This window comes from Panicum virgatum, chromosome 9K (genome assembly GCF_016808335.1).
Source record: "Panicum virgatum strain AP13 chromosome 9K, P.virgatum_v5, whole genome shotgun sequence".
NCBI lineage: Eukaryota > Viridiplantae > Streptophyta > Magnoliopsida > Poales > Poaceae > Panicum > Panicum virgatum.
Window position 1 is genome coordinate 38,495,118 of NC_053144.1, and position 26,781 is coordinate 38,521,898.

Sequence of the window (26,781 nt, forward strand, 5' to 3'; positions counted from 1 at the left end):
TGGAGATGCTATTATTTACACTTTTACACATATTTCAATTAACAATATTCTTGACATTTCGTTAATTTTTGGCAAAAGTACTAAAGGAGCCTCTACATGTGTGGTAGAAGCTTTGACAAATAGTGTTATCAGTGTTCAAATCTCTCACAATTTTCCACGGTACTTTTCGTTCATTATTCCATAACAGTACAGTACCTAGCAAGTGTTGTTGTATGCAAGGGCTGGTGGGAATATACCTCCATAGGCAACCCAAAGATAAACAAGCATCAAGTTAACATTATTCAATCTGATATTATTATTGAAAAATGAAATAATCAACAATCCAATAAAATACCGAGTTAATATTTAATCAAATATGGAGTTAGATGAATAAAAACAGTATTAGTTAGTCTTCTATTTTTGAATAGCAACACATTTAGCAAAGTGTTGCTATAAGATATCTTTTTTATATTTGGATATCGATATTATCTACGTGGGTTGAGAATTCTCTCTTCCCCATCCATATCCATGTTTGAAAATCAATGCGGATACTTTTTATTTTTCATTTGGAAATTCAATATAGATGTTTCAAATATGAATGTTCATGTTTAAAAATGAATGCGGATATTTTTATTTTCATGTTTATAATGTCGGGTGTGAAATCAGATATTATGGATTAACTGTATCTAGTTTTTATCCCTGGACACTAGGTGAGTCCCGCAAAGTTGCACCTTTTCAGGGAGGACACGTATATATACATTACATCACTTCCTGCGACTGGAAGAAGGCCAAGTAGGCGAAGATGACAAAGACTGAGAACAGTTTGACATGATATTTACATGCGCATGCCTGCACTTAGGTCTCTGACGAGCGGGCTCCACGCAAGCACGTCTTTGATTGAAAAGCAGGAGCAACGGCTTTTAGAGGCTAAACTCGGCCCACGTTTACTACTCGTCGATGGAAATTCCTTGGCCGAAAGTAAATTAATCCCTTGCTTATTGGAAGCTGCTAATAAGTAAACCCGGCCGAAAAGGATGGCGCGCCTTTTGTTTTGTGTGGATCGAGATTCAAGCAGAGTGTCTATAGACACATTTAGCATAAATAATGAAGGCGTATACCATGAGTCAAAACAATATGACGATGAGTATGTTTGAAAAAAAAAACAGATTTGCACCTTTTACTAGCTAGTAGGCACGATACTGATGAGGTGATTAAAGGCCCCAGCTCCCTTTTTGATCTCGCAAGAAAACAAAATGACAAGAGTAGAAAAAGATAGTAATAGTAGCAGCTAGGATTCTCCTTCCCGTGCCCCTTTGCCTCTGGCTACATAAACACTCCAACAAGCAGCCGGCCTGTGCCTTCGTTGTATCGCTCGCCGCCTCAAGGGAGCGAGAGAACCAAGAAGGCATCCATCCAAGGTGCCATGGCGTCCAACGGCAACGGCAGCTTGGCGAACGGCGCTTCCACCAGGGGAAAGCCCATCAAATGCAAAGGTTGCCTTGCCTGCAGCTAGCCGGCCGATCTTGATTTATCTTGTTCCCACCCTCCTCCTTCTTTCTTCTCCCTGCTCTTAATTCCGCACCGGCTCGATCATCGGCCATGAACACACGCGCTGCTGACCGTGTTTGTTGCGTGCAGCTGCGGTGGCATGGGGCCCCAGTGAGCCGCTGACGATGGAGGAGGTGGAGGTGGCGCCGCCGGGGCGCCTGGAGGTGCGTGTCAAGCTGCTCTTCACCTCCATCTGCCACACCGACCTCAGCTTCTTGAAAGGAGAGGTGTGCATGATGTCTGCCTCGACTTGTCGGTGGCATGATTCTTTACTTGATCCCTTGACTAATCTCTACGTCTTTGTTTGTGCCGCCGGCCATGTGGATGGGCTGCGATTGATGCTGCATAAATGGACGTCATAGAACGAGCTGCAGAGCAAGTTTCCCCGGATCCTCGGCCATGAGGCAGCCGGGTGAGTATTATTCATCAATTCGTCCCCCTTCGCTCCCTCCCCTCCCCTCTCTCTCAAGTCTCAATCTCTTTCCATGTTTACTTATCCTTAACTTCTCTCATGGTATCCTTAAAAAAAACTTCTCTCATGCATCTTTAACACAACTTGCTTTGGGAGTTAGCCTAAATAAACATGATTCGAATTTATTTTTTATATAAGGCATACATCTAGTGCCTTTCTACTACCTGATGTGTATACTCAGTGTGATCGAGCTTTTTTTTTTGAGATTACACAGTACAACTCAGACACTCATAACACACGCATACTCACACCCCTATGAATACACGTACGCAAACGCTATCCCTATAAGCATCTTTGAAGACTGAACCGGCAAATCATCGAGATTATTATATTTGGGTCATTTTCAGCTTTTCAAGTTGAAATATGAGGTTGCGGGTCTTCAAGGTAAACTTTGTCTAGAATTTATTTCGAAATATAGTTCGAGCTTTTCTGTAAAGTGCGATGAACCGTATGTTGACATTCTAGGCAGAGAGTTCCTGGTCAAACGGTGATCGATCAGCGCCAGCATGCCCAACTTCGAAACGTGTAGTGTACCTAGCATTCTACAGTCTGGAAATTTGCATCTTGGCGACAGGAGAGATCTTTTTTCCCATGATAGCCTGGATGCATGCAAGGGTACTGTTAGGCCAACCATGGGCTGCTTGCGTATACACCAAACTTAATTTGTTTCCAACTAATTATATTAGGCGTTCGCGCGCAGATGGAGACGAAAAGAACCTGTTTGTTGGCAACTAATATAATATAAGTGCTCACATGCCTTGCTTTCATGCAGCGATCTGCTTTGGCTTTAATTGGCCGACAAATCTTGTTGGCAATGCACGCACTGATGTACTGATGCTTAATTAGTCAAGGAACAGAAAACAAAACATCTTTTAGAGATGAATCGGATTTGAAAAGTTTGTTTGAAAAATTATAAGGATGCATGGCACCATCTACTACTATAATTTTTGGTTGGAGCCAATAATTCAGTGGAGATCACAGCATATATACAAGTGACGACACGCAGTACAGATGGTGCTAGCAACAATCCGTTGATGATCCACTTGTGTGCAACTGAAAACGACATCTTCGTGACGTGCCCTCTGACGGCGACACGTATGGAACTTGTGCCCAGAGTGGTGGAGAGCGTGGGCGAGGGAGTGGAGGATCTCGCCGCCGGCGACCATGTGGTCCCCATCTTCAACGGCGAGTGCGGGGCGTGCGCCTACTGCGAGTCCGACAAGACAAACCTGTGCGGGACCTACCGCGTCAACCCTTTCAAGAGCACCATGGCCTCCGACGGCGGCACGAGGTTCTCCGTCGTGGACGGGACCGGCGAGCGCCGGCCGGTGTACCACTTCCTCAACACCTCCACCTTCGCCGAGTACACCGTGCTGGACGCGGCCTGCGCCGTCAAGGTCCACCCGAAGGCCCCGCTGGACAAGATGTGCCTGCTCAGCTGCGGCATCTCCACAGGTAAAGAACCTGCATCTTCCTGTGCTCAGTTGTTAGATGTTTCTGTTTGGTTGGGACTTCATTGGGAGCTTGCACTGGATGGTCAATCATATGGGACATCCTGGCGATCTCTGTGCCAGGCCAACTCTCTCTGATGTTTCTGAACCAAGGCATGTGCCCAGCCTTTGTGTCAATAGTCATGGGAAGGCTGTGTTCAGAGTCTCTGTACCTTCGTTTCATAGCATAGGTTGAACATTGACAACCAATCGTACACATTTTGGTCCCAAAAAATAACAATTGATACATCTCTATGGACTTTTGGAAGCAACTATAAGTCTATAACCAGACTTTTTATACCACTAGTTACGTAGGTTATCCTTTATCAACACTCGGTTGCGTAAGATCTATAAATATATTTTTTGTACCCGGGATATAATTTCACAACTCAGACTTTCAATAGAGAGAGAAAAGGAAGACCTTACTAGACTAGTTTTGCCTGTCACTTCATTGGGAAGAAACTGTACGTAATTGTGATGGTTCATCCGGTCATTGTCTCTCGGTTTCTTGTAGTTAGAGACAGAGACTTCAGTGCCACATTCATGGGTTTATCTTCATTTTTTTTGGTAAAATAGGAATGCTGCAGGATTTTTTTTCCCATGTGAACTGACCATTCTCGTACCACATGTCTGCGAAGACCCCCATGTGCTAGCAGCTGTTCGTGTTCCCCTCTTTCTTAGGCCTTGTTTAATTGGTGAAAAATTATTAGTTTTGGTACTGTAGCATATTTCGTTGTTACTTGACAAATAATATCCATTCATAGACTAATTAGACTTAAAATATTCATCTCGTGCTAATTAGTTAGACTGTGTAATTAATAATTTTTAACTGCATTTAGTGCTCCATGCATTTACCTGATTGTCTGCCTTTTCCCTGAAACTTCATTCAATACTGATCATTCAAATAACTGTGTGAATTGTGATGTATCTTTCTTTGACATCAGGTGTAGGGGCTGCATGGAACACTGCAAACATTAACACGGGGTCCACCGTTGCCGTATTCGGGCTTGGAGCTGTTGGTCTCGCGGTCAGTAAAATTTAAATATTTCGTCTAAACTTTAAGTGGGAATATATCAGGTGCAAACCAACTTCTCCGTGGAAACTATGCAAACTTCAATCTGAACCACCGGATCAACATCCAAGGGGCATGAGGGAGAGGGGTAATTTTACAATTAACCACCCACCCTTGAATTAGATAATCACACTTTTCCATAGATAGGTTGGTTTGTACCTGATATATTCCCAACTTTAAAAGGGTATATACGTATAGCTATAGCTTACTAGAAAAGGTGTTAAATAATTATTTACTAGGTTGCTGAGGGTGCCAGACTACGTGGGGCGGCTCGGATAATCGGTATTGACATAAACTCCGAAAAGTTCACCAAAGGTGTGTTCTTAGCCCTATCTTTTCCCTTCTCTCTCTGTGTGTGTTGTATGCTTGTTGAGCCATTTTCAAATCGTCGTCCAATTACAAAACAAAATGTCTTTTCATCACGTAAGCAGATCTTGACACTTCGTTCAAGTCAAAAGCGCACTGTAATTGACATGGTTTAGATTTAACATGCGCATATATATGATTGTTCTTTTTTTTTATTTGGTTGTGGAATTGATAGAAGAGGAATCATGTAAACAAAATTTGGAGCCCTAACCTGTCACACCAATTGAAAGCAAAATAAAAGCATTCTGCTTCCAAGGCAAAGCAAAATATATAAAATAAAATTGAGCAGAGTTGCTTAATAAATTGTAAAGATGCTTTTGTGGCAAACATACCTTGTCGATTTCTAGGATGAATGCATGTGTCACTTCGCCGGTGATTCCACCAGGAGTAGAACAGAACAACTCAAGCATTGTCACGAGGTTGACAGCACGCACGATAGGTCTCAATCGGCATTGATCTGTTGATTTGTAAGAGGTACATTTGGCATCCTGTAACGAAATATGACTGTTTGCCAATCAATTATTGCTCAATCAGTTCCATGAACTTTTTGAGTTTTTATATGTAAGGCTACTACTGAGGTAGGAGTACACTTTTAGGGAATTCAGCTAATTGTGGCAGCTGAAATAATATTACTTAACACCCTCCACTTGCACCTGCATGCGTACGCATACGAGATCTTGCACATTCATGGATAATCTTACTGCTAATATAACCAGGATAGCAAGCTTAAAAAACAGAAAAATCATTTTTGATGAAAGAAAAAGAAATCTTAAGGAGGTTCCATGAAAACCTCAGCATTTAGACAATTTTTATTAAAAATACTGTGATTCACAGAAAAAAAACTGAGAAAATGGAAAAGTATCGCAAGTTTATTGGTGGTATGACCAAACTGTAACAGTTCTTTTCATCCTATAAGAATGGATCTGGAAAGAGGACGTATCCTATTGAAACTTAGAATTTTTATGCTGGACTATATGCCAACAAAAAAATTTAAGCCCTGAGTGCTAGTGTCATTGCTCTGGCGCTCAGTCTACTGTGGCGTCAGTTCAACTGGCACTAATGGCTTTGCTAAGAAAACTCTATCGTGAAAATGCCCTGGTGCTTGCTCCGCTACTTCTTGAAGTGGTACTGATTATCGGTACTAAAGTGGATTCAAATCCAAAGTCTTTGTCGCTCTATATCAACTGCCAGTTGAATGAAAATTGCACCGACACTCGTCATCAAAGTACCAGTACCGGTTCATCCGGTACTAGAGCCTTTTCTGCATTTGCAATTATCCGAATGTCCACTGCTTGTAAATTTGATGGTATCGGATTCATCTGATACTATCTTTCATGCTGTCCCTTGTCCAAAATACTTTGCATTGAGTTTTAACTTCGATATTTTTCATTCCCAAGTATTTTCTTGACCTCTTTGAGCTGTCTAGTACTAAGTTTGAGCAAGTGCAACTATTTTAATGCCAAACTTTACTTCATCAAGCTACTAACTTATGAGAACCCTTAATAGTATGGTAAAAGATTTAAAGATATAAAAATCTGAACTAAATCAAGTGTCTTTAATCTCCTTATAACATGATACTTACTAGAGAGGTTTTTATCTTCAGGTCCAAGTCCTTGGTTTATATTTCCATGCATTACCAAAATTTCATGGTTGTCATTAATCACCAAAATTTACCATGCATATATCGGTTGAGATGCTTTCAATGGTATTTTCTGATTAAAAAAACATGTCAAGCAATAATAAATAAGCAGAAAGCAACACATAATTTGCAACTAGTGAATTTATACTATTCTTAATTACCACCTCTTGTAGCAAAGCTTTTCCCTGCCTTTAACGTCAACTTATCATGATGGGAGGTAGTACCTGGTTTGTTGAAACTGAGGAAAATCACGAGCCCTCTTTGTCCAGTTTTGTAGTACTTGTTCAGCTTGGCGTGTGGGGTACCATGCATGCACTGCCTTTCCCGTTGAAAAGTTTCCATGTATTTCTCTGCAAACGAACACAATAAAATATATTTTCAGCTTTTTTGAAAAATTAAAGTTCCTCATCAGTTCGTTTTACCTTGGCACTGCTTTGATTATAGCGAATTATGTAAGTTTCTAACTCAAGAAATCTCGAACTTGATGTATGTTCCCAATTAGTAGAATGTAATTGTAATTTGTCAAATTCGTTGAAGTGTTGTCTTGGTGAACCCTCCTTTATGTTTGAAGTTGGGCTAAACGGTGTACACAGTGTCTTGATTAGTATTATAAAAATTGTAATGTTTTTCTTTTGAACAACGCATAGGAGAATTGGTCGCAACCTCCTTCCCGAATTTTTTATTCTTATTAAAGTCAAACATGTGTCCTGTGCATGCATTGCATTTCATTTTAGTCAACATCCAGTACATTGCCATATAAAAAACATAAAGGACAAATAAATTTACAGTTTGGAAACATCTGTTTTAAGGTTTTCAGTAAACCCCATCGTGAAATGGAAACTCTCTTTAGTTGCAATGGGTACAAGCAGAAATTAGCAGTTATAGGAGTCTAGCCATGAAAATAAATGTAGTTTTCTCATTTGATAAACTGCTAATTTTGATGAAAACACTACAACAGAGGTATTCAGTCTGCCGCTGAACTACTAAACTTTTCACAAACGAATTTCAAATGTGGGTTTAGGGAAAGAGATGGGCGTCACTGATTTCATCGACTCCAAGGCCTGTGACAAGCCAGTCCATGAGGTACATACGCCTTTTTATCTCTTTTATATGCAGCAAAAAACCTGTATCAACCTTGTTATCGGTTAGTTGTAGCTGGACTGAATTGATGAAGCTGCAGGTGATCAGGGAGATGACGGATGGGGGTGTCGATTGCAGCTTCGAGTGTACCGGGATCAACGATGTGCTGCGAGAGGCCTTCCTGTCCACGCATGACGTATGTTGTGCTTGTTTGCTCTATCTTTTAGCTAAAGAAAAGCTCTCTCTGAAAGACATGTAACCGGATATGTATGCAGGGTTGGGGCCTGACGGTGATACTAGGGATCCATGCGACACCCAAGATGATGCCGTTGCACCCAATGGAACTCTTTGACGGCCGTCGAATCACCGGCTGCGTCTTCGGCGACTTCAAGGGAAAGTCCCAGCTGCCGGACCTTGTCGACAAGTTCATGAATGGGGTACACCGTACACACTACATCTTCTGCTGTAAAATTGCGTTTCTACTTTCTAGTTTCTACCATCTCTTTTTTACCTTTTTTTGTTTATCTTCCCTCAGAGGAACAATGATATTTTTTCATTTGTGAGGAAAAGATCATTTTTGATGAATTAAAGAGGTGGAAAAGCAAGCCTGACTGAATGATAACTTGATGTCTTGTTATTTTGACAGAGGCTGAACTTAAACTTTGATGGGTTCATAACACACAACATGTCTTTCTCGGACATCAACAAAGCCTTCCAGCTTCTGGAGGAAGGCAAGTCCCTTAGGAGCGTGCTCCATTTCTGATGGAGTTAGCCTTGTTTATGTTACAAAAATAAATGTAGATTCTTTTTTCACCAATGTTGGGTTGTATAACACACGTAGGACACATGTGCATCAATGTTATCTCTTGTAAAAAAAGGGCGCGATTTGAGACAATTGTTCAGGAGTACATAATATTTATCATCTCTAATATCTCATCAACGAAAAAAGGACGTTGGAAGGCCTTCTCCTGCTACACGGATGATATGGGTGTTGCCTGCACCAACTTTGTGTGGATATCGTAACACAAAAAGATATTTTTGGGTCATTGTGTAAGGAAAATGGTCCTAGTAGGCTACTACTCGAGCAACCATAGGCCTGTACTTATTGAAATGCTCGTTCCTGAGCTTTTCGGCCTCTCTGCTCTTGACGTCGCAGCCACTGCAATCTTCTTATTTTGAATGACTCAACCCTGACACACACCACCTAGATTGATGATACTTGCTTGTAGAGTTGTTGCTGCTGGCCTTGTGATCATTAGCCAACACAGACTTCTGAGCATTAGATTTAACCGATTTGCCAAATACCATCGGTCCTCTGCTAACTTCTTTAACAACCACATTCACATCGCCAATTTTTACAACATCATTGGCCGTGGTCTTCCCAGAATCCACTGCATAGGCCGTACCTCTCCCTCTTTCTGCTTGATGCGATACTCTTCCTTGGGAGGATGAAATTGAGCTGATTTTTGCTGAAACCAGTCTGACCGGTCTGGCATGACCGATCTGACTGGTGGAACCTGTTGGCTCTGACTTGATTGGCGTGGGCCAAATCAGTCATGCACTAGTGTTTTGGAATGTTTCCCTTGAAAATGTGGCGGATACGGCATAGGGAAGTATTGCATCCACACCCCTTCATGTTCCCACAATGGATTTGTAGAATTTGACGCCGGCGGCGCCCATGACATGGTAGCGTACGCTCGGGGCGGGAAAATAGTGACAACATCACCTCTGCGCTAGTTAGGCCTTCCTCAGAGAAGGAGAACCAGTTCGGTGTGGAGGTGATCGGGATCTCTTTGTTAATGGTCAATCTTGATGAGCGACATTTGTGTAGTTGTTTAGAAGCTGACTAAAAGTAGGTTTCTGATTTGTAAACCTCCCCTAAGACTTTGGCTCATTTTTCTTCCAAGTACCCACTTCCGGGCGCTTAGGCTGACCGGTCGGTGCTGAATAGTAGGCCAACTCGTAAAAGAAAAAGCACCTTCTTGCCACCCGGGCACACGAGGTTTGACAGTAATTTTAATCAGCTCCTTGTCTTCTGGGGCCTTTCTAGCACCACTTCTCTGTCCGGAACCTTATCATCTATGTTCTTAGGTCTTGCCTCGACGATTACCACATTTTTGTCCTTTGCCCATTTGGCTTGTTCAGTCCAAATAAGCACCTTGGCATTGTTCAGATCAATGGTATATGTGTTGGTGTGAACAGGGAATGGTGTCTTGTCAACTTTCATCTCAGAAAATATCAATCGTCCTACATTCATGGCCGATTGAACCTAGCTAGGGAAGATATTAAAATCATTAGTCGCATGAGAATGAGAATTATGAAATTTACAATATGCTCGCCGGCTTTAATTCTTCAAACAGCGTATGACATGAGAAATCTTAATATGGCCCAAACGCAATAACTCATCAAAAATACGATCACATTTGAAAACTTCAAAAGTAAATTTCATTTCTTCTTTCCGACTCAAAGAGTCGGCTTAAGTGATGCACAACATGGTTTGGCCACATATGGCCAAACATTCAGCAGTGTATATTGTTAGCAAATAATGCAAAAACGAGATCGAACACGAGACACGATTTTTACATGGAAAACCCTTGAGGGAAAAAACCATGGGCGTCAACCAGCGATCTTCACTATAATGAGGAGAGTTACAACGCAGGGAATACAATGAGTCGTCAACCCTTCCCGTGCGGCTTACAATATATATATATATATATATATATATATATATATATATATATATATATATATATATATATATATATATATATATATATATATATATATATAGGGTGGACTGAACTGACTGTTGTCAAACACTGAAACAAATCCGCTAATCACATAACCCGAACCGTGGGCCCTCCAGGCATCCCCACAAGACACACATTATAATTCAGATCACATATAACAACTCCACCTTGAGATGAATTCGATTTTGTAGCGAATGAAGTATCATCGATGAACTCACTTCAAAAATAAATAATCACCGGCGCCAAAAGTCACTAGGACTTAAACTTTAACACCAACCAAGTTTGATCATAACTCAAACTTAGCTACAGGAACAGGCTTAGTCATCATATCAGTAGGATTGTCATGTGTACTTATCTGGCATACTTCAACATCACCTTTAGCAACAACGCCTCGAATAAAATGATATCTGACATCAATGTGCTTTGTTCTTTCATGAAACATCTGATCTTTAGTAACACAAATAGCACTTTGACTATCACAATGAATAGTAATGCAAGAAGAAACCTCGCAAAGTTCAGAGTATAAACCTCTCAACCAAATAGCTTCTTTACAAGCTTCAGAAATAGCCATATATTCAGTTTCAGTAGTGGACAAAGCAACGGTAGCCTGCAAACTTGCTTTCCAACTAACAGTACAACCACAAATAGTGAAAACATAACTCGTGAAGGACCTCCTCTTATCCAAACCACCAGCATAATAAGAATCAACATTACCAACAAGTCCATTTCTAGGTTTCCCAAACTGCAAGCAAGCACTAGAAGTACCTCGCAGATATATGAAAATCCACTGAAATGCATTCCAATGCTGTTTACTAGGATTAGCTATGTATCTACTGACAACACTCAATGCATGAGATAAATCAGGACGAGAACAGACCATGGCATACATAAGAGAACCAATTGCACTCGAATATGGAACTCTAGACATGTACTCAATATCATCATCTGACACTGAAATGTGCAATTAATGAAGTACTCATTAGTTTTGCATCATGCATATTGAAACGGCGAAGAACTTTTTCAATATAACCTCGCTGACTGAGGTATAACAAACTAGATTTTCTATCTCTGATAATTTCCACACCAAAAATTTTCTTAGTTGCACCCAAGTCCTTCATCTCAAATTTTTTATTCAATTGTGCCTTTAATTTAGATATTTTTGATTATCTTTTGGAGCAATCAACATATCATCAATATAAAGAAGCAAATAAATAACTGAACTATTAACTGTCTTTAAATAGATAGCTATCATAATCAGACCGCTTACAACCATGAGAGAGCATAAATGAGTCAAATCTCTTATACCATTGCCTAGGAGATTGTTTTAAGACATAAAGAGATTTCTTTAATCTACAAACAAGATTTTCTTTTCCAGGAACAACAAAACCTTCAGGTTGGTCCATATAAATGTCCTCTTCTAACTCCCCATGTAAGAAAGCAGTTTTAACATCTAATTGCTCAAGTTCAAAATCACGCATAGCAACAATACTAAGTAATGTGTGAATAGAACTGTGTTTCACAACTGGGGAAAGACATCATTAAAATCAATATCTAGAATCTGACTATAGCCTTTAGCAATCAATATTGCTTTATACCTTGCTGGCTCACTTGGAGACATAGCTTTCTTTGTTTTGAAAATCCATTTGCAACGGACAGACTTTTTATCCTTGGGCAATTTAACTAAATCCCAAGTACCATTCTTTTCAAGTGACTCCATCTCATCTTGCATAGCGGTCAACCAATTGTTACAATCAACAGAAATAATAGCCTCAGAATAATTGGAAGGTTCTGCAACACCTTCAATCTCTTCTACAACACTCAGAGCATAAGCAACATTGCATTTGTCTATCAATCTTTTAACTGGTTTAGGAGCCCTTTTGGCCCTATCGATTGCAATAGATTGTTGTGAAGGCTGCACAACTGTAGAAGAATGCTCAACAACAGATGAATCAACAACTGGTGGATCATCAATAATAGGTGCATCTTGAACAGCCGTATTATCATCATCTGGTGTGCTATCAGCATTAAGAAAATACTAAACTTGCACACTTGATTTCTCAACAGGAGCATCAGTAGATAGGTTGTCAGGTAACATAACAGACTCATTAAAGATAACGTTCTGCTAATCACAACCTTCTGAGTTTACGGATTCCACAACTTATATCCTTTAACACCAGATTTATAACCAAAAAAGATGCACTTAACAGTTCTAGGCCCTAATTTACCATTATCAACATAAGCATAAGCAGTACAACTAAAAACTCTTAATTACAAATAATCAGCTGGAGAACCAGACCATATCTCAATTGGAGTTTTCTTATCAATAGCAATACTGGGTGAACAATTAATAAGAGATAGCAAGCAGTGGAAGCAGCTTCAGCCCAAAAACGTCTATGCAAACCAGTATTAGACAACATGCAACGGGCCTTAGAGATGATGGTCTTGTTCATGCGCCAGCTACAACATCATTATGTTGGGGTGTGTAAGGAATAATGTAGTGTCTAACAATGCCTTGAGATTTACAATATGCATTAAATTCTTTAGAACAGAATTCCATCACATTATCAGTACAAAACTTTTTAATCTTCTTTTCAGTTTGATTCTCAATCATAATCTTCTACTCTTTAAATGTTGAAAATGCTTCTGATTTATGTTTCAAGAAATAAGGCCATACCTTTCTAGAATAATCATCAATTATGGTCAACATATAACGAGCACCACGAAGAGAAGGCTTGCGAGATGGTCCCCATAAATCAGAATGCACATGACTAAGAATACCTTTACTTGTATGAGTAGAGGTATTAAACTTCACCCTCTTGTGTTTTCCAAACACACAATGCTCACAGAAATCCAACTTGTTGATGCTATGCCTTTCGAGAAGTCCTTTCTTGCTCAACACTGCCAAATCAAGTTCACTCGTATGCCCAAGATGCATATGCCAAAGATTAATCAGAATTGGATAATGAATTAGAAATTACAGCAACATCACCTATAATTGTAGTACCACGAGGACGGTACAAGTTGGCAAATTTCAAATCACCTTACATAACAATAAGAGAGCCTTTTGACACCTTCAAAACCCCATCTCCACCGGAGTACTTGTACCGTTTGCCATCAAGAGTGCTCAAAAAAATAAGATTCTTTCTCTTATCTGGAATATGGCTCACATAGGTTAAAGTTCTGATAATACGATCATGCATCTCGATTAGAACTGAACCAATACCAACAATCTGACATGGACTGTCATCACCCATTTTAACTGGACCACCATTAACAGAATCATATGTGATGAACCAATCTCTATTAATGTATATATGAAAAGATGCAGCAGAATCAAGAATCTATTCATCACCACTATTTGCACATCCAGCAAAAGCAACAAGAACCTCATTACCATCAGAACTACCATCGGCAGCAGCATTACCTTCTTCATTGGGTTTGCCAGCTCTCTTTTCTTTGTTCTTTAATTTAATACACTCAGATATGAAATGATTATTTTTCTTGCCATACTTGGGAATTTATCATCCTTGTCTCTTGACTTTGAACCGCCATGATAGTCATTCGAGCTCTTGCCTCTATAAGAATTATTTGATTTCTTTTGTGTCCTGCCACAAACAGACAAAGCTTCTCCATTGGAAGTTGAACCTTCATAAGACACCATTTGTTTCATCTTTTCCCAACCCGTACAGCGTTGGGTGGGAGGGGGTATTTATACCCCAACCTTATTACATCTTTCCAGAAATGCCCCTCCGGTCCCCACGAAGGTCAAGAGGTTACAATAGGGGTATTTGGTAATTTCCCTAGGTTGGACAGTCCGACTTGGATACTCCTACCCGGATCACGTGTTTCTTGCCCATCGGGAACCTTCGGTAGTGGTCTTTGACAAGCTTCGTGTGGCGTCGCCTTCATCGTTCGCCACTCTTGAGTCGCCCGCTGCACCCCAAGGTTCTTGTCATAACCTTCGAGAGTGTGGCTTCGAACGGTCCTCGGAACCTCCGGGTTCCGTGATGTTCGACGACCCTTAGCGACGACCTTCGACAAGCTTCAAGGGACTTCACCTTCATGATCTTTTGCCTCCGCGCTGCCCGAAGCATCCCGGCGATTCAGGGCACCACCTTCTGGCGCCGAACCTCGACGAACTCTTCGATGCTTCGTCATCTTCGAAGAACCTTTGGGTTGATGCTTCGTCATCTTCGCTGAACCTTCGGCATACCCTTGGGGGACCTTCGGGTACCTTCGGCAATCCTTCGGGTCACACCACCTTCGGGAGGGGGCGATCCCCAACAGTAGCCCCTCGCGGGCGAGGTCCGACTCCGGCCGGCCAAACCCTCGAAAAAACAAACATCGGTCAAGACATTTATGTGAAAGCATCTCCCCCGAAGGTCGGAGGTGGGCGAGAACCGAAGGTATGTTGTTACACATGTTGTGGTATAATTTGCCATCGTTCTGACTTCTCCTTGTTTTTACTATTGTGTGAACAGTGCGAAGTTAACCCCTATAAAAGTGGGTGGGGAGGAAAGGTCGCTTTCATGCTCTCATTCCTTACGAACTTTTGCCCACTTGTCGAATTGTAACACGCGGCGCTTTTCAATTCGCCCCATTCTTCGGGTTGTGAAAGCGATCTGTTCCGTCCCATTCTTCGCGGTGGTTGTGGAAAGGGAAGGATTGTTCTGCTAAGTCTTTGTGAGTTTTCGCTTCAACTTTTTTGCTGGGGTCTTCGAGATTTGTTCATTACGATTCGGAACATTTGGTTTGTTTAGGGATGGCTCGGTTGAAGGTTACTGCAAGGCCCATTGGATCCGAGGACATCGAGCCTTCGCAAGAGAGAAGACAGTTGTCTGAGGGAGAGGAGGATTTGACCAACGTGGACGCTGATCCTTCGGAGCTGATGGGGTCCCGAGAGAAGCCTCCTGCTACTCACATTTTTGGTTAGTCGTGGGCGACCCAGGAGTTGGTCGAGAGTTATGTGCAGAAAGGGTATTTTGGCCCCGGAGTTTGCGGTACCTCTGGTGATGAGATTACACCGGACCCTCGCAATGGAGAGTGTGTTGTGTTTCGGGACTTCTTTGCTGCCGGTCTGCGTTTTCCGCTAGACCCTGTTTTTCCGAAGATTCTGTCCCGGTTAGGTCTTCGGATGCACCATCTTACCCCCAACGCCATCGTGCAGCTGTCGAAGTTTTTCTGGGCGGTCAAAACCTTTGATGGGCTGATTAACGTGGATGCTTTCTGTAGACTCTACGAGATACATCCACAGACGCGGAATGTTTCTTTTGGCAAAGATCCACAAGTATATTCTGCTCAGAGTGGGTGTTGTTCATTCCACCCAAGGAGGACCAACAAGACCCAAGGAATTGACAGGATAGAGCTATCTTATTGCCAGAAGAACAAGTGGGAAGATGATTGGGAGTAGTACTGGTTTTATGCCAAGATTGGTTTTCCTAGTGTTGATTCTTCGGAAGGAGTCTCCTATCCCCTTGCCTCGAAGGTTGCGGAGTTCAAGCACACTACCAAGGCAGACTTCCGGAGGACAGCGGCCGGCTACAAGGAGTGCTGCTCCGCGTTTGCTTCTGCGGCGCGTGTCGTGAGCGGTCGGGATCTGATCGAAGAATATCTGGCCGCGAAGGTCTGGCTGTTGACGAGGGATTGGTTACCAGGGGCCTTTTCGAAGGTTCAAGTTGCTTGCTTGAAAGATAAGCTTCCTTTCCCAGTTTTTGGCTTGCGGAAATCCAAAGGTGTTTCTGACGATATGATCGTCGAAAAGATCGAGCAGGAGGCAGTTGCTATTGCCGGTCCTTTTTTGTCGAAGGAGAGTGACTCATTTGAAGCTATTTGCTCCGAGAAGGTTAGGGTGAACCGGAGTTTTCTGAAGATGGGCGTTGTGTATGGCCCCCGCGAGGCTCCTCGTGAGAGGAAAAGGGGGGCAAATACTTCTGCGCCCTCCACGAGGTTATCCGAAGGTCCGACCGCCAAGAAGGCCGAGCCCGTTATTGCTCAGTCTGCGAGGGCTCCGAGAGTAGTCGCTGAGAGACCTTCCGGCACCTCCAGGATCAGGCATGCGGCGGGCGCGGCGAAAGATTCAAGGGGGAATGGTATCTTTCCTTGCGGTTACTCTTTTCATATTGCTTGGGAGGATTTGGGTAGCGATGCTTTTATGCGGGAGCTTCGCGCTACGGAGAGTAGCGTTCCCTGGCGCTCGCGCACTGGTGGAAGGGTTCACCTTTATCTTGATCAATTTGGTTCGTTCTGTGCAGAGCCAGACACTGTAGGTGCTTTCTTGACGGCAGTGCAAAAGGGGGTCAAATCTTCCCTTCGGGTTGTGAATCTTCTGGACGAGGAAAGTGACGAGGAGGCACCTTCGGTTCTCATGAAGGTTCAACCTAAGAGAGTTGTGGAGCACCCCCCCAGCTCTTGCTTGAAGAGAAGTCATCCCCAGAGAAGGATGATCACAGGGAGGTGGGGGAAGGAGGTTCCCACTGGAGGATCCCAGGGTGCTGACGGGAAGGATGATCTCATGGAAGCCCCGAAGGATTCGATTGCTTTTCAGGCTGGCGAAGACGACAAAGCCCAAGGGACCGCAGGAGCTGACGGCCATTTGATTGAAGCGAAAGATCAGTTTTCTGAACTAGGTACCTTCTCGATCTCTAGGCGCCTTGCTTTCCAAGGGCCTGACATTGACCCTTATCTTCGGTACTCCCTTCAAGTAGATGTTGCAAGCGTGATGAAGGAGCTCGGGGATTTGCTGGAGCGGGAACCTTTGGAGGATAAGGCTGCTGGGGTCGCGTCGAGGGACCAGCCAGCTCTCCCCGGGGACGTCGAGAATTTTGATGCTGAGGGTACCGCGCTCTGGCCTTGTCTTCTTTTAGGTCTTATGTTTTGTGCAGTTTTGTCATGTGTTTTGGCGTGTGTAGGTTTTATGAAGGGTTTGGGAGTTTACGGGACCGGAAGTCTTGGCCGAATCACGGCGTCATTGTGCGCAAAGGTTTGTGCCGTGTGCTGTTAAGTTTTCTTTGAATGGCGGTGTTGGTTTTAAGCCTTTTCTTTCAGGCTTTGCTTGCCAACCGTGCAGTTGTGGGTAGCGCGAGGAAGGATGAGCATGTTTTTCTGGCTCACTCTGCTGAGAAGGCTTGCCTGTTGGAGCGGATTAGCACTTTGGAGAAGGAAAACGAGGCCTTGGAGAACCTTCGCGGTTCTTTGACGTCGGAGAATGAGCTCCTGAAGGGGAGGGTATCTGAACAAGAAGAGACCATTTCGAAGATGCATGAGAAAATAAGCCTAGACGAAGGTGTTCTTGAGAATCTTCGAAGTGTGGTAGAGAAAGATGCTCGAAGGTTGTTAACCTTCAAACGGAGGTTCGCCAACTCAAAGCCGATGTCGAGAGAAAGAATGTCAAGATCTCAGAGCTTGAGAAGGAGGCTGAGGAGGACCGCGTGATGTGGGAGTCCGCCTCGCAGGACATCTTAAACAAGAGCGCGGCCATCCACAAGGAATACCGCAAGGCTTTGGCGTATTTCGGTCCTGAGCCCTCGCCTTTCCCGGAGGACTCCGAAGGTGGCGCGTCAGGGCTGCTCGATTGGGTGTTGGGTGAGTTTGAGGACTTGGGTCGGATTTTGGCTAGCGTGTCGGACAACACTGCAGTAATGACTTGTGAAAGTGTCAGGGCTGTTTTGGCTCGCGAAGGTTGCCGAGAGCTGGAAACAATTGGCGTGCGGGACTATGCCTTTCCAGATTATGCTGAGCTTGAGGAAGAGATTGCGAAGGTTCAGCCTGTTAAAAAGGCTTTCCTTCGTAAATTTTGGAAGCTTTCTGGTTGGCAAGTGGTTCAGGAGGCTGCGCGACGGAGACTAGAAGAGGTTTGTTTTTCATTTTCCCTTCTGCCTTCCCTTGAGGAATAAGTTTTTTAAAAAAACTTGGTTATGCTATTGACTGTTTTGATCCTTCTTCGCAGGAAAGACGTGCTCGCGAAGCCGCAAAGGATGTTGTGGAGGAAGGTGCTCGTCTTGAGGACATCGCGGGAGGGTCCATGGCTCTAACCGTGAGTGATGCTTCTCAGGTTTAGAGCCATGACAACTTTGGTTAGGGGTTTTTGTGTGGTGGGAAGAGATCCAGCCTTGTATAGTAACTCACTCGTTGTTTCTTGATTAGGCAATCGTGCCTGCCAACCATGCTCTTTATGCTCGACCACTGCGTATCCATGGCGGAGGTGTTATCGTGAGTGGGACGGATTGGGAACGCTTTAGTTTTGCTAATCCAGGTGCTAGTGTCGCTGAATTCTTTAGGTGGTTTGATGGTAGCCTCGTTTAGTACTTGGATTCGTGGATGCCTGACTTTGTATTGGATCTGATTCATCCTTTGAGATGGCTTTAGCTTATATGTGTTCCATCCTTCGTGGTTGCTCTTATTTTGGAACTGTTCCATCCTTCGAGATGGCTTTAGTTTATATGTGTTCCATCCTTCGTGTTGGCTCTTGTTTTGGAATTGTTCCATCCTTCGTGATGGCTTTTGTAGATCTCCGGAGGGATAAGAGCTTTTTATTTCAAAAGCGTCTCCCTCCTCCCAAGCTCTTGTTTCTCCGGAGTTTCATTGTTTTGATGTGACGAAGTCTTTGGGAGGGAGGCTGCAATATTGTGTGGAAGCGTCTCCCCCCTCCCTTGCAGTCTTGCTCTAAAGACTTTGGTAGTTTGTACTTCGTTTTAGCCGATGGCTTCTTGGCTTGTTTATTATGCACTTTGATTTTTAGCCGAAGGTTTCTTGGCTTTGACTCGTGTTTTGAGTCGACAGCCCCTTGGCTTTCTTGGTGTATAGCATACACTTTAATTTGTAGCGGAAGGTTTCTTGGTCTCGACTCGTGTTTCGAGTCGACAGCCCCTTGGCTTTCTTAGTGTATAGCATACGCTTTGATTTGCAGCCGAAGGTTTCTTGGCTTTGACTCGTGTTTCGAGTCGACAGTCCCTTGACTTTCTTAGTGTATGGCATACACTTTTATTTTTGGCCGAAGGTTTCTTGGCTTCGACTCGTGTTTCGAGTCGACGGCCCCTTGGCTTTCTTATTGTGTAGTATACACTATAATTTTTGGCCGAAGGTTTCTTGGCTTCGACTCGTGTTTTGAGTCGGCAGCCCCTTGGCTTTCTTAGTGTGTAGTATACACTTTAATTTTTAGCCGAAGGTTTCTTGGCTTCGACTCGTGTTTCGAGTCGGCAGCCCCTTGGCTTTCTTATTGTGTAGTATACATTTTAATTTTTGGCTGAAAGTTTCTTGGCTTCAACTCGTGTTTCGAGTCTACAGCCCCTTGGCTTTCTTAGTGTATAGCATACACTTTAATTTTTGGCCGAAGGTTTCTTGGCTTCGACTCGTGTTTCGAGTCGGCAGCCCCTGGGCTTTCTTAGTTTGAAGTATACACTTTAATTTTTAGCCGAAAGTTTCTTGGCTTCGACTCGTGTTTCGAGTCGGCAGCCCCTTGGCTTTCATATTGTGTAGTATACATTTTAATTTTTGGCCGAAGGTTTCTTGGCTTCGACTCAAGTTTCGAGTCGACAGTCCCTTGGCTTTCTTAGTGTATAGCATACACTTTTATTTTTAGCCGAAGGTTTCTTGGCTTCGAGTCATGTTTCGAGTCGACGGCCCCTTGGCTTTCTTAGTGTATAACATACACTTTAAGATAAGTATGTACAGCTTGTTAAGGTTACGAGTTGTATTGACTTAGTTATTTTCAGCCTTGGTGCAAATGCGAAGGTCGATGTTTGCAACCCTGTGGTTGCTTCGACATGAGACATTTTCCTGAAGGGAATTGTTCATATAATTTGGGGAATTTACATAGGAACCGCCTCATTAAAAACCTCACCTCCGAATTGGAGTTCCCTTCTGTGAGGAAAAGAGTATGGTCCTAGACTCAAAAGAAAGGGAAAATGACGCGAAGGTATGAGTGTGCTTTCTTGCCGCTCATCCTTTTACAACTTTTACCCTAGACATGATACTTTTTGAGACTGTCAGCATTCCAGGAATGTTGCAGCTCGTTTCCTTTGATGTCCGCCAAGTGGTAAGATCCTGGCCTGTTGGAGTATAACACAATGTATGGGCCATCCCACTTGGATTGAAGCTTGCCGATGGCTTCGGCGTTTGGCTTTCTTCTTAGAATCCAGTCTGCTTCGGCAATTTCTCTGTTGGCTACTTTTTTGTTTCGCCACTTCCTTGTTTCTTCTTGGTATGCTTCTAAATTTTCCGAAGCTTGCAAGATGTCGAGTTCTGTGAGATCTGCTTCTATCGAAGGTTTGATGTTGTTTAGAACTCTGGCACTTTTGTGTTTGAGTTCTTCTGGGCTCATAGCCTCGGCTCCATACAACAATCTGAATGGGGTAAATTTTGTTGCTCTGCATTCAGTTGTGTTGTGGAACCAAATGACCTTCGGTAGTTCGTCTACCCATTTTCCCTTTTTCAGTCCGAACAGGTATTTTTTGATGGCGTTCAAAATTAGGCCGTTGGCTCTTTCCACGGCACCATTGGACTGAGGGTGATAAACTGATGCGAACATGATCTTTGTTCCTACCGAGTGGCAGAATTCTCTGAACAGTTGAGAATCGAATTGCTTCCCGTTATCAACGGTTAGTTCTTTTGGCACTCCGAACCTGCAGATTATGTTTTGCCAGAAGAATTTTCTGACTGCTTCGGAAGTGATGTTCACTAGTGGTTTTGCCTCTATCCATTTTGTGAAGTACTCCACTGCAACCACAGTGTATTTGTAGTTGCCTTGAGCTGTTGCTAGTGGACCGACAAAGTCCATGCCCCATCTTTGGAGTGGCCACGCCGGAGGTATGAGTTGTATTGGTTGCGAAGGTCTGTTTGATTTAGGTGCCATCATTTGGCATCCTTCGCAGGTTTTGACTATCTTCTCAGCATCTTTCAATGCAGATGGCCAAAAGAATCCTTGCCTGAAGGCTTTGGCGACCAGAGGTCTTATGCTAATGTGTGATCCGCAAAGTCCGGAATGTATTTCCTTCAGTAGTTCCTGGCCTTCGGCCGTCGTTATGCACTTGAGCCAAGGGGCAACCACTCCAGACTTGTAGAGTTCACCTTCAGACAAGGTGTAGCTTCTTGCCCTTTGAAACATTCTTTTTCCTTCCTTTTCATCCGCAAGCTCGAAGTGTCCCCGAAGGTATGCCATGATTGGTGATCGCCAATCTTCGCTTGCTATGACGTTGACTTGTTTTGCTTTTTCTTGTTTTGTGGAAGGTTTTGTGATTTTCTCGTAGAAAACGTCCGGAGGTAGTGGTTCTTTGCGAGCAGCAGCTTTTGCCAACTTGTCAGCTTCGTCGTTTTGGCTTCTTGGTATGTGAATGGCAGTGAAGCCTTTGAAAAATTTATCCATAGCTCTTACTGCATCTAAGTACATTTTCATTTCTGGCTTCTTCGCTTCTAACTCTTTTTCCACATGGTCGGTGATGACCTTTGAATCTGATTTGATGACGAAGTTTGGATGGCCCAAGGCCTTCATTTTCCTGAGGCCTAGCAGCAGTGCTTCGTACTCTATGGTGTTGTTTGTGCAGGGGTCTGGATCACTGAATTCGAGGCGCACGGCATATCTTAGCTTCGCACCCGAAGGTGACTGAATGATTGCCGCGACGCCAACTCCCTCGTTACACCATGTACCATCACAGTGTGCTGTCCAAGGTTCAATTGGTGCTTCTGTATCGAAGGTTGGCGAGGTCCAATCCACCACGAAGTCTGCCAGGACCTGGGATTTAATGGCTGTTCTTTTCTCGAAGTCAATGTAGTGCTCCGAAAGTTCTGAGGCCCACTTGCTTATTCTTGCCGAAGCTCCTCTGTTATGGAAGAGGTCATGCAGTGGTTGGTCAGTAATTGCTACTATTTTATGACCTTCGAAGTAGTGTCTCAATTTTCTTGATGCCATGACAACGGCATAGGCAATTTTCTCTAGCTCAGAATAGAATAACTTTGAACCGGAGAGTGCCTCTGAGGCGAAGTATACAGGCAGTTGTTTTTGCCGACCTTCGATTGTTCTTTCCACCACCAGGGTTGCACTAACGGCTGTTTGCGAAGCGGACGTATAGAGCAGAAGAGTTTCCTCGGGGTTGGGTGAGGTCATCTTGGTCAAGTTTTCTAAGTAGTCCTTTAATTCTCTGAATGCTTTCTTCTGTTCTTCTCCCCACTCAAACTTACTGGAGCTTCGGAGAGTTTTGAAGAATGAAGAGCTTCGGTCTGCTGATCGAGGGATGAATCTATTCAATGCTGCGATTCTGCCTGTCATTTTTTGCACATCCCTTACGGATTGTGGCTCTTCCATGTTTTGAAGTGCTCTGACTTTGTTTGGGTTTGCCTCTATGCCTTTTGTTGAAACAAGGCATCCGAGGACTTTGCCTTTGTCTATTCCAAAGACGCATTTTTCAGGATTCAAACTTAGGTTTGCCTTCCGAAGGTTCAGGAAGGTTTCGGCCAGATCTGCCACATGTTTCTTTCTTTCTGCACTAGTGACCACTATGTCGTCGACATAGGTCAACACATTTTTTTTGAGTTGAGGGCCCAGAACTTTTGAGGACATTCGTGAGAATGACTGTCCAGCGTTTTTCAAACCTTCGGGCATCCTGACGAAACAGTATGTTCCGAAAGGGGTTGTGAAACTAGTTTTTTCTTCGTCTTCTCTTTTCATCCAGATTTGATGGTATCCGGAGAAGCAGTCTAAGAGTGACATCAATTGGCTATTTGATGCATCATCGACAACTTTGTCGATCCTTGCTAAGGGAAAGTCGTCCTTCAGACAGGCTTTGTTTATATCAGTGAAATCTATGCACATTCTCCATTTACCATTTTTTTTACTGGTACAGTGTTGGCCAGCCAAGTGGGATACTTTACTTCTCTTATGACCTTCGCATCAAGAAGCCTTTGGACTTCTGCTTTAACTGCTGCGACTTTGTCATCAGACATCTTGCGAAGCTTCTGCTTTTTGGGCTTTATCTTCGGGTCAATGTCCAGTTTGTGTTCTATGATGTCTCGGCTGACGCCGCGAAGGTCGTTTGCTGACCAAGCGAAGACATCCTTGTTTTTGTTTAGGAACTCCAAGAGTTCGCACTCTTCTTCTGGCTCGAGGGCCGCACTGATTGTTACTTGCCGGTCCGGCAAGAGTTTGTCAAGTGGTAATTTTTTTACTTTGCACTCTTGTTGGAATGTTTCTTCTTTGTCCCTTTTTGGCTCTTTGAGTGGCGGGGGGTTTTTTGTCAGCTTCGACCAAATGGATGTTTCTTTGTCCGGGAGCGACACCCCGCTCGATATCTCTGGCCAATTGTTGGTTGCCTCAGACTGTGATTACTCCGTTGATTGTAGGCATTTTCATGCACAGATAGGGCTGATGGACGATTGCCTCAAATTTGTTGATGAGGCCACGGCCGAAGATTGCATTGTATGGGTAATTCATTTCCATGACATCGAAGGTGATAGATTCGGTCCTTGGGTTTGAGAGATCCCCAAAGGATACCGGAAGGGTTATCTTTCCAAGGGTGTTCACTCGTTTGCCCCCGAAGCCAATGAGTGGAATGTCCGCTGGCTGCAGAAGGTTGCGGTCGATGTTCATGCGGTCGAAGGTACTTGAAAAGATGATGTCTACGGAGCTTCCCGTGTCGACCAGAATTTTTCCGATGGTATATTGGCTTCGATGACTAGTGCATCTATGTGGGGAAAGCTGAGCAGGTTTACATCTTCTTCAGAAAACACTATGGGCATGTGAGAGCATTACGTTTTCTGGATGGGTCCATCCACCATGATGGAATGAACTTTTCGAAAGTAGTTTCTTCTTTGTTTTTTGTTCTCAAATTCTAGGGATGACCCTCCGGATATTGGCATTATCCTGCCGAAGGTTGGTAGTGCTGCAAGCTGGGCATTTTGGTTAGTTTGGTTTTCTTGCTTGAGTGGGGGGCCTGGCGGAGGTGGGGGCAGCTCTTCTTGAGTTGCTTGAGCTGTGGGCGGGGGAGACAGCCTTGGTTGGTTTTGCTGCGGGGGTTGCCCGTTGATGGGATATGAGTTATAGCCGAAGGTTGGCACTGTTTGGAAAGGAGGATTAAAAGTTGGTTGCGGAGGTTGGAATTGCAGTTATTGCTGGGCAGGCCAGCTGGTGTGCGCTACGAGTTTGGCATTCTTTTCAGCTTCCATTCTTTCGAGTGTCCTTTTCTTTTCAGGACACTGATTAGTTCTGTGGCCAGCATCTTCCACATGAAAGTGACAGAACAATTTCTGCAGGCCCTGCGAAGGTCCGCGGCCTCGGCCTCTTCCTTTCCCTCGGCCCTTGTTGGACCTGCCCCTCTGATGGTGTTCTTTGGAGTTGTTGTTGTCTTGCTCCTTCGGGGGTTGTGTGGGTGGTGGGATTATGTAAGGATCGAATTCTTCTGGTTGATCCATATCTTGCGAAGGTTCAACAGGGAGTATGTACTGATTTTGCTGATTGGTGTTTGTTTGATTGTTTTGTTGCCAGCTTAGCTATTGCCTCATTAACTTTCTTTGTTCGACCCTTCGCTTGTGGTCTACTTCGGACTTTGCGTATTTCTCTACCTCCGCATACAATTCTGACAGACGTCTTGGTGGCTCTCTGTCGAGGTGGGATGCCAATTGGCTTGGGAGGAGACCTTCGATGAATTTTGCTATTGCGTCTTTCTCAGAGAAGTTTGGAGTTTGCGCTTTTTTCTGCACAAATCTCCAAAGGTACACGGGTAGTGGCTCTCTGTCCATTTGTATGCAGCTGAATTGTTGCAAGGTGTTGATGGATAATTTTTTGAAGACTTGAAAGTCTTGCTTGAGTTTTTCCTTGAGCTGCACCCAACTTTGAATTGAGAGGGGTTGAATGTCGGAGTACCAATTTGCGAGTGGGCCTTCGCATGCCATGACAAAGGACTTTGCCATGATGGGATCATCTCCACCAGCTGAGGCGATTGTAGCTTCGTAAGTCATTATGAATTGTGCAGGGTCGACTGATCCATCATATTTTGGGAGTTGAACTGCCTTGTAGCCGTGTGGCCAGGGTGTTCGCTGCAAGGCAATTGACAGCGGTGATGTTGAGTCGAATGGAGGGCTTGGTTGGAAATGTTGATCTTGATATATTTGAGTTGCCTGGCGAAGGTCTTGACCTTCGTGATGTCTGGAATGTCCAGCAACTGCGTGGGTGTTTGGGGGCTCTTGCGGTTGCGCAACTTCTTTGTTCATTTTCTGGATTTCTGCTTGCATTTCTGCAACTCTGCGTTTTGCTTCAGCCAGCCTCTGAGCTTGCTCGGCTGCTCTCTTTTTGGTCGCCAGTTGACTGGCCAGGTGAGCTTTCTTCATTTCTAGTGGGCGAAGCTGAAGGTTGAGCTCATGGTGCACGTTTTGTTCAAGCTGGTAGATGTTGTTTAGTGTTTCAGTTTCGGTTGTTGTTGTTGCGCTGCTGCTGCTTTTTTGCCTGCTGCCGCGGCCTTTTTTGCCTCAATAACACGTTCTACTTGGACACGCTTTTCTTTCTCAGCCAGCTGGGCGGGGGTTGGTTCGATTGGAGGAGATTGTCCGATGGGGACTTCGTGAAGGTTTGAACCTTCGGCGTTAGAAACGCCCTGGTTGGTGGTTTTCTTTCTTTGTGGGGCCATCGTAAGGTGATTTTCGAGCTAAGAACACGGGTGGGCGCGTCTGTCGGGATCTTCGGCCCGATCACCTGACAGAGAAAGTACACTTCAGATGAAGGTTAGAACACTAAAACACGAATTGCACAATAAAAATTGCACTATAGTTCGTACGAAATGTTCCCAACCCGTACAGCGTTGGGTGGGGGGGGGTATTTATACCCCAACCTTATTACATCTTTCCAGAAATGCCCTTCCGGTCCCCACGAAGGTCAAGAGGTTACAATAGGGGTATTTGGTAATTTCCCTAGGTTGGACAGTCCGACTTGGATACTCCTACCCGGATCACGTGTTTCTTGCCCTTCGGGAACCTTCGGTAGCGGTCTTTGACAAGCTTCGTGTGGCGTCACCTTCATCGTTCGCCACTCTTGAGTCGCCCGCCGCACCCCAAGGTTCTTGTCATGACCTTCGAGAGTGTGGCTTCGAACGGTCCTCGGAACCTCCGGGTTCCGTGATGTTCGATGACACTTAGCGACGACCTTCGACAAGCTTTGAGGGATTTCACCTTCATCATCTTTCGCCTCCGCGTTGCCCGAAGCATCCCGACGATTCAGGGCTCCACCTTCTGGCGCCGGACCTCGACGAACTCTTCAATGCTTCGTCATCTTCGAAGAACCTTTGGGTTGATGTTTCGTCATCTTCGCTGAACCTTCGGCATACCCTTAGGGGACCTTCGGGTACCTTCGGCAATCCTTCGGGTCACGCCACCTTCGGGAGGGGGCGATCCCCAACAGACAGATCGAT

At 44.1% G+C, this 26,781-nt stretch overlaps 1 protein-coding gene across 5 annotated transcripts in view; it reads left to right on the plus strand.

Moving 5' to 3' along the window:
- The first annotated feature begins 1,145 nt into the window (after window positions 1-1,145).
- LOC120651323 (alcohol dehydrogenase-like 4) overlaps window positions 1,146-26,781 on the plus strand; it is a 37,279-nt gene continuing 11,643 nt past the window's right edge. The window contains exons 1-10 of one of the 5 annotated variants that reach the window (XM_039928798.1): window positions 1,239-1,472; window positions 1,618-1,754; window positions 1,890-1,939; window positions 3,114-3,454; window positions 4,434-4,516; window positions 4,801-4,876; window positions 7,588-7,649; window positions 7,747-7,842; window positions 7,922-8,083; window positions 8,293-8,608. In XM_039928798.1, the coding sequence (XP_039784732.1) occupies window positions 1,403-1,472; window positions 1,618-1,754; window positions 1,890-1,939; window positions 3,114-3,454; window positions 4,434-4,516; window positions 4,801-4,876; window positions 7,588-7,649; window positions 7,747-7,842; window positions 7,922-8,083; window positions 8,293-8,409 (1,194 nt within the window). In that variant the 5' untranslated portion in view covers window positions 1,239-1,402 and the 3' untranslated portion in view covers window positions 8,410-8,608. Of the gene's footprint in view, window positions 1,473-1,617; window positions 1,755-1,889; window positions 1,940-3,113; window positions 3,455-4,433; window positions 4,517-4,800; window positions 4,877-7,587; window positions 7,650-7,746; window positions 7,843-7,921; window positions 8,269-8,292; window positions 8,609-26,781 lie in introns of those variants that run through there. The other 4 variants (XM_039928800.1, XM_039928797.1, XM_039928802.1 and 1 more) reach the window with 4 other exon arrangements.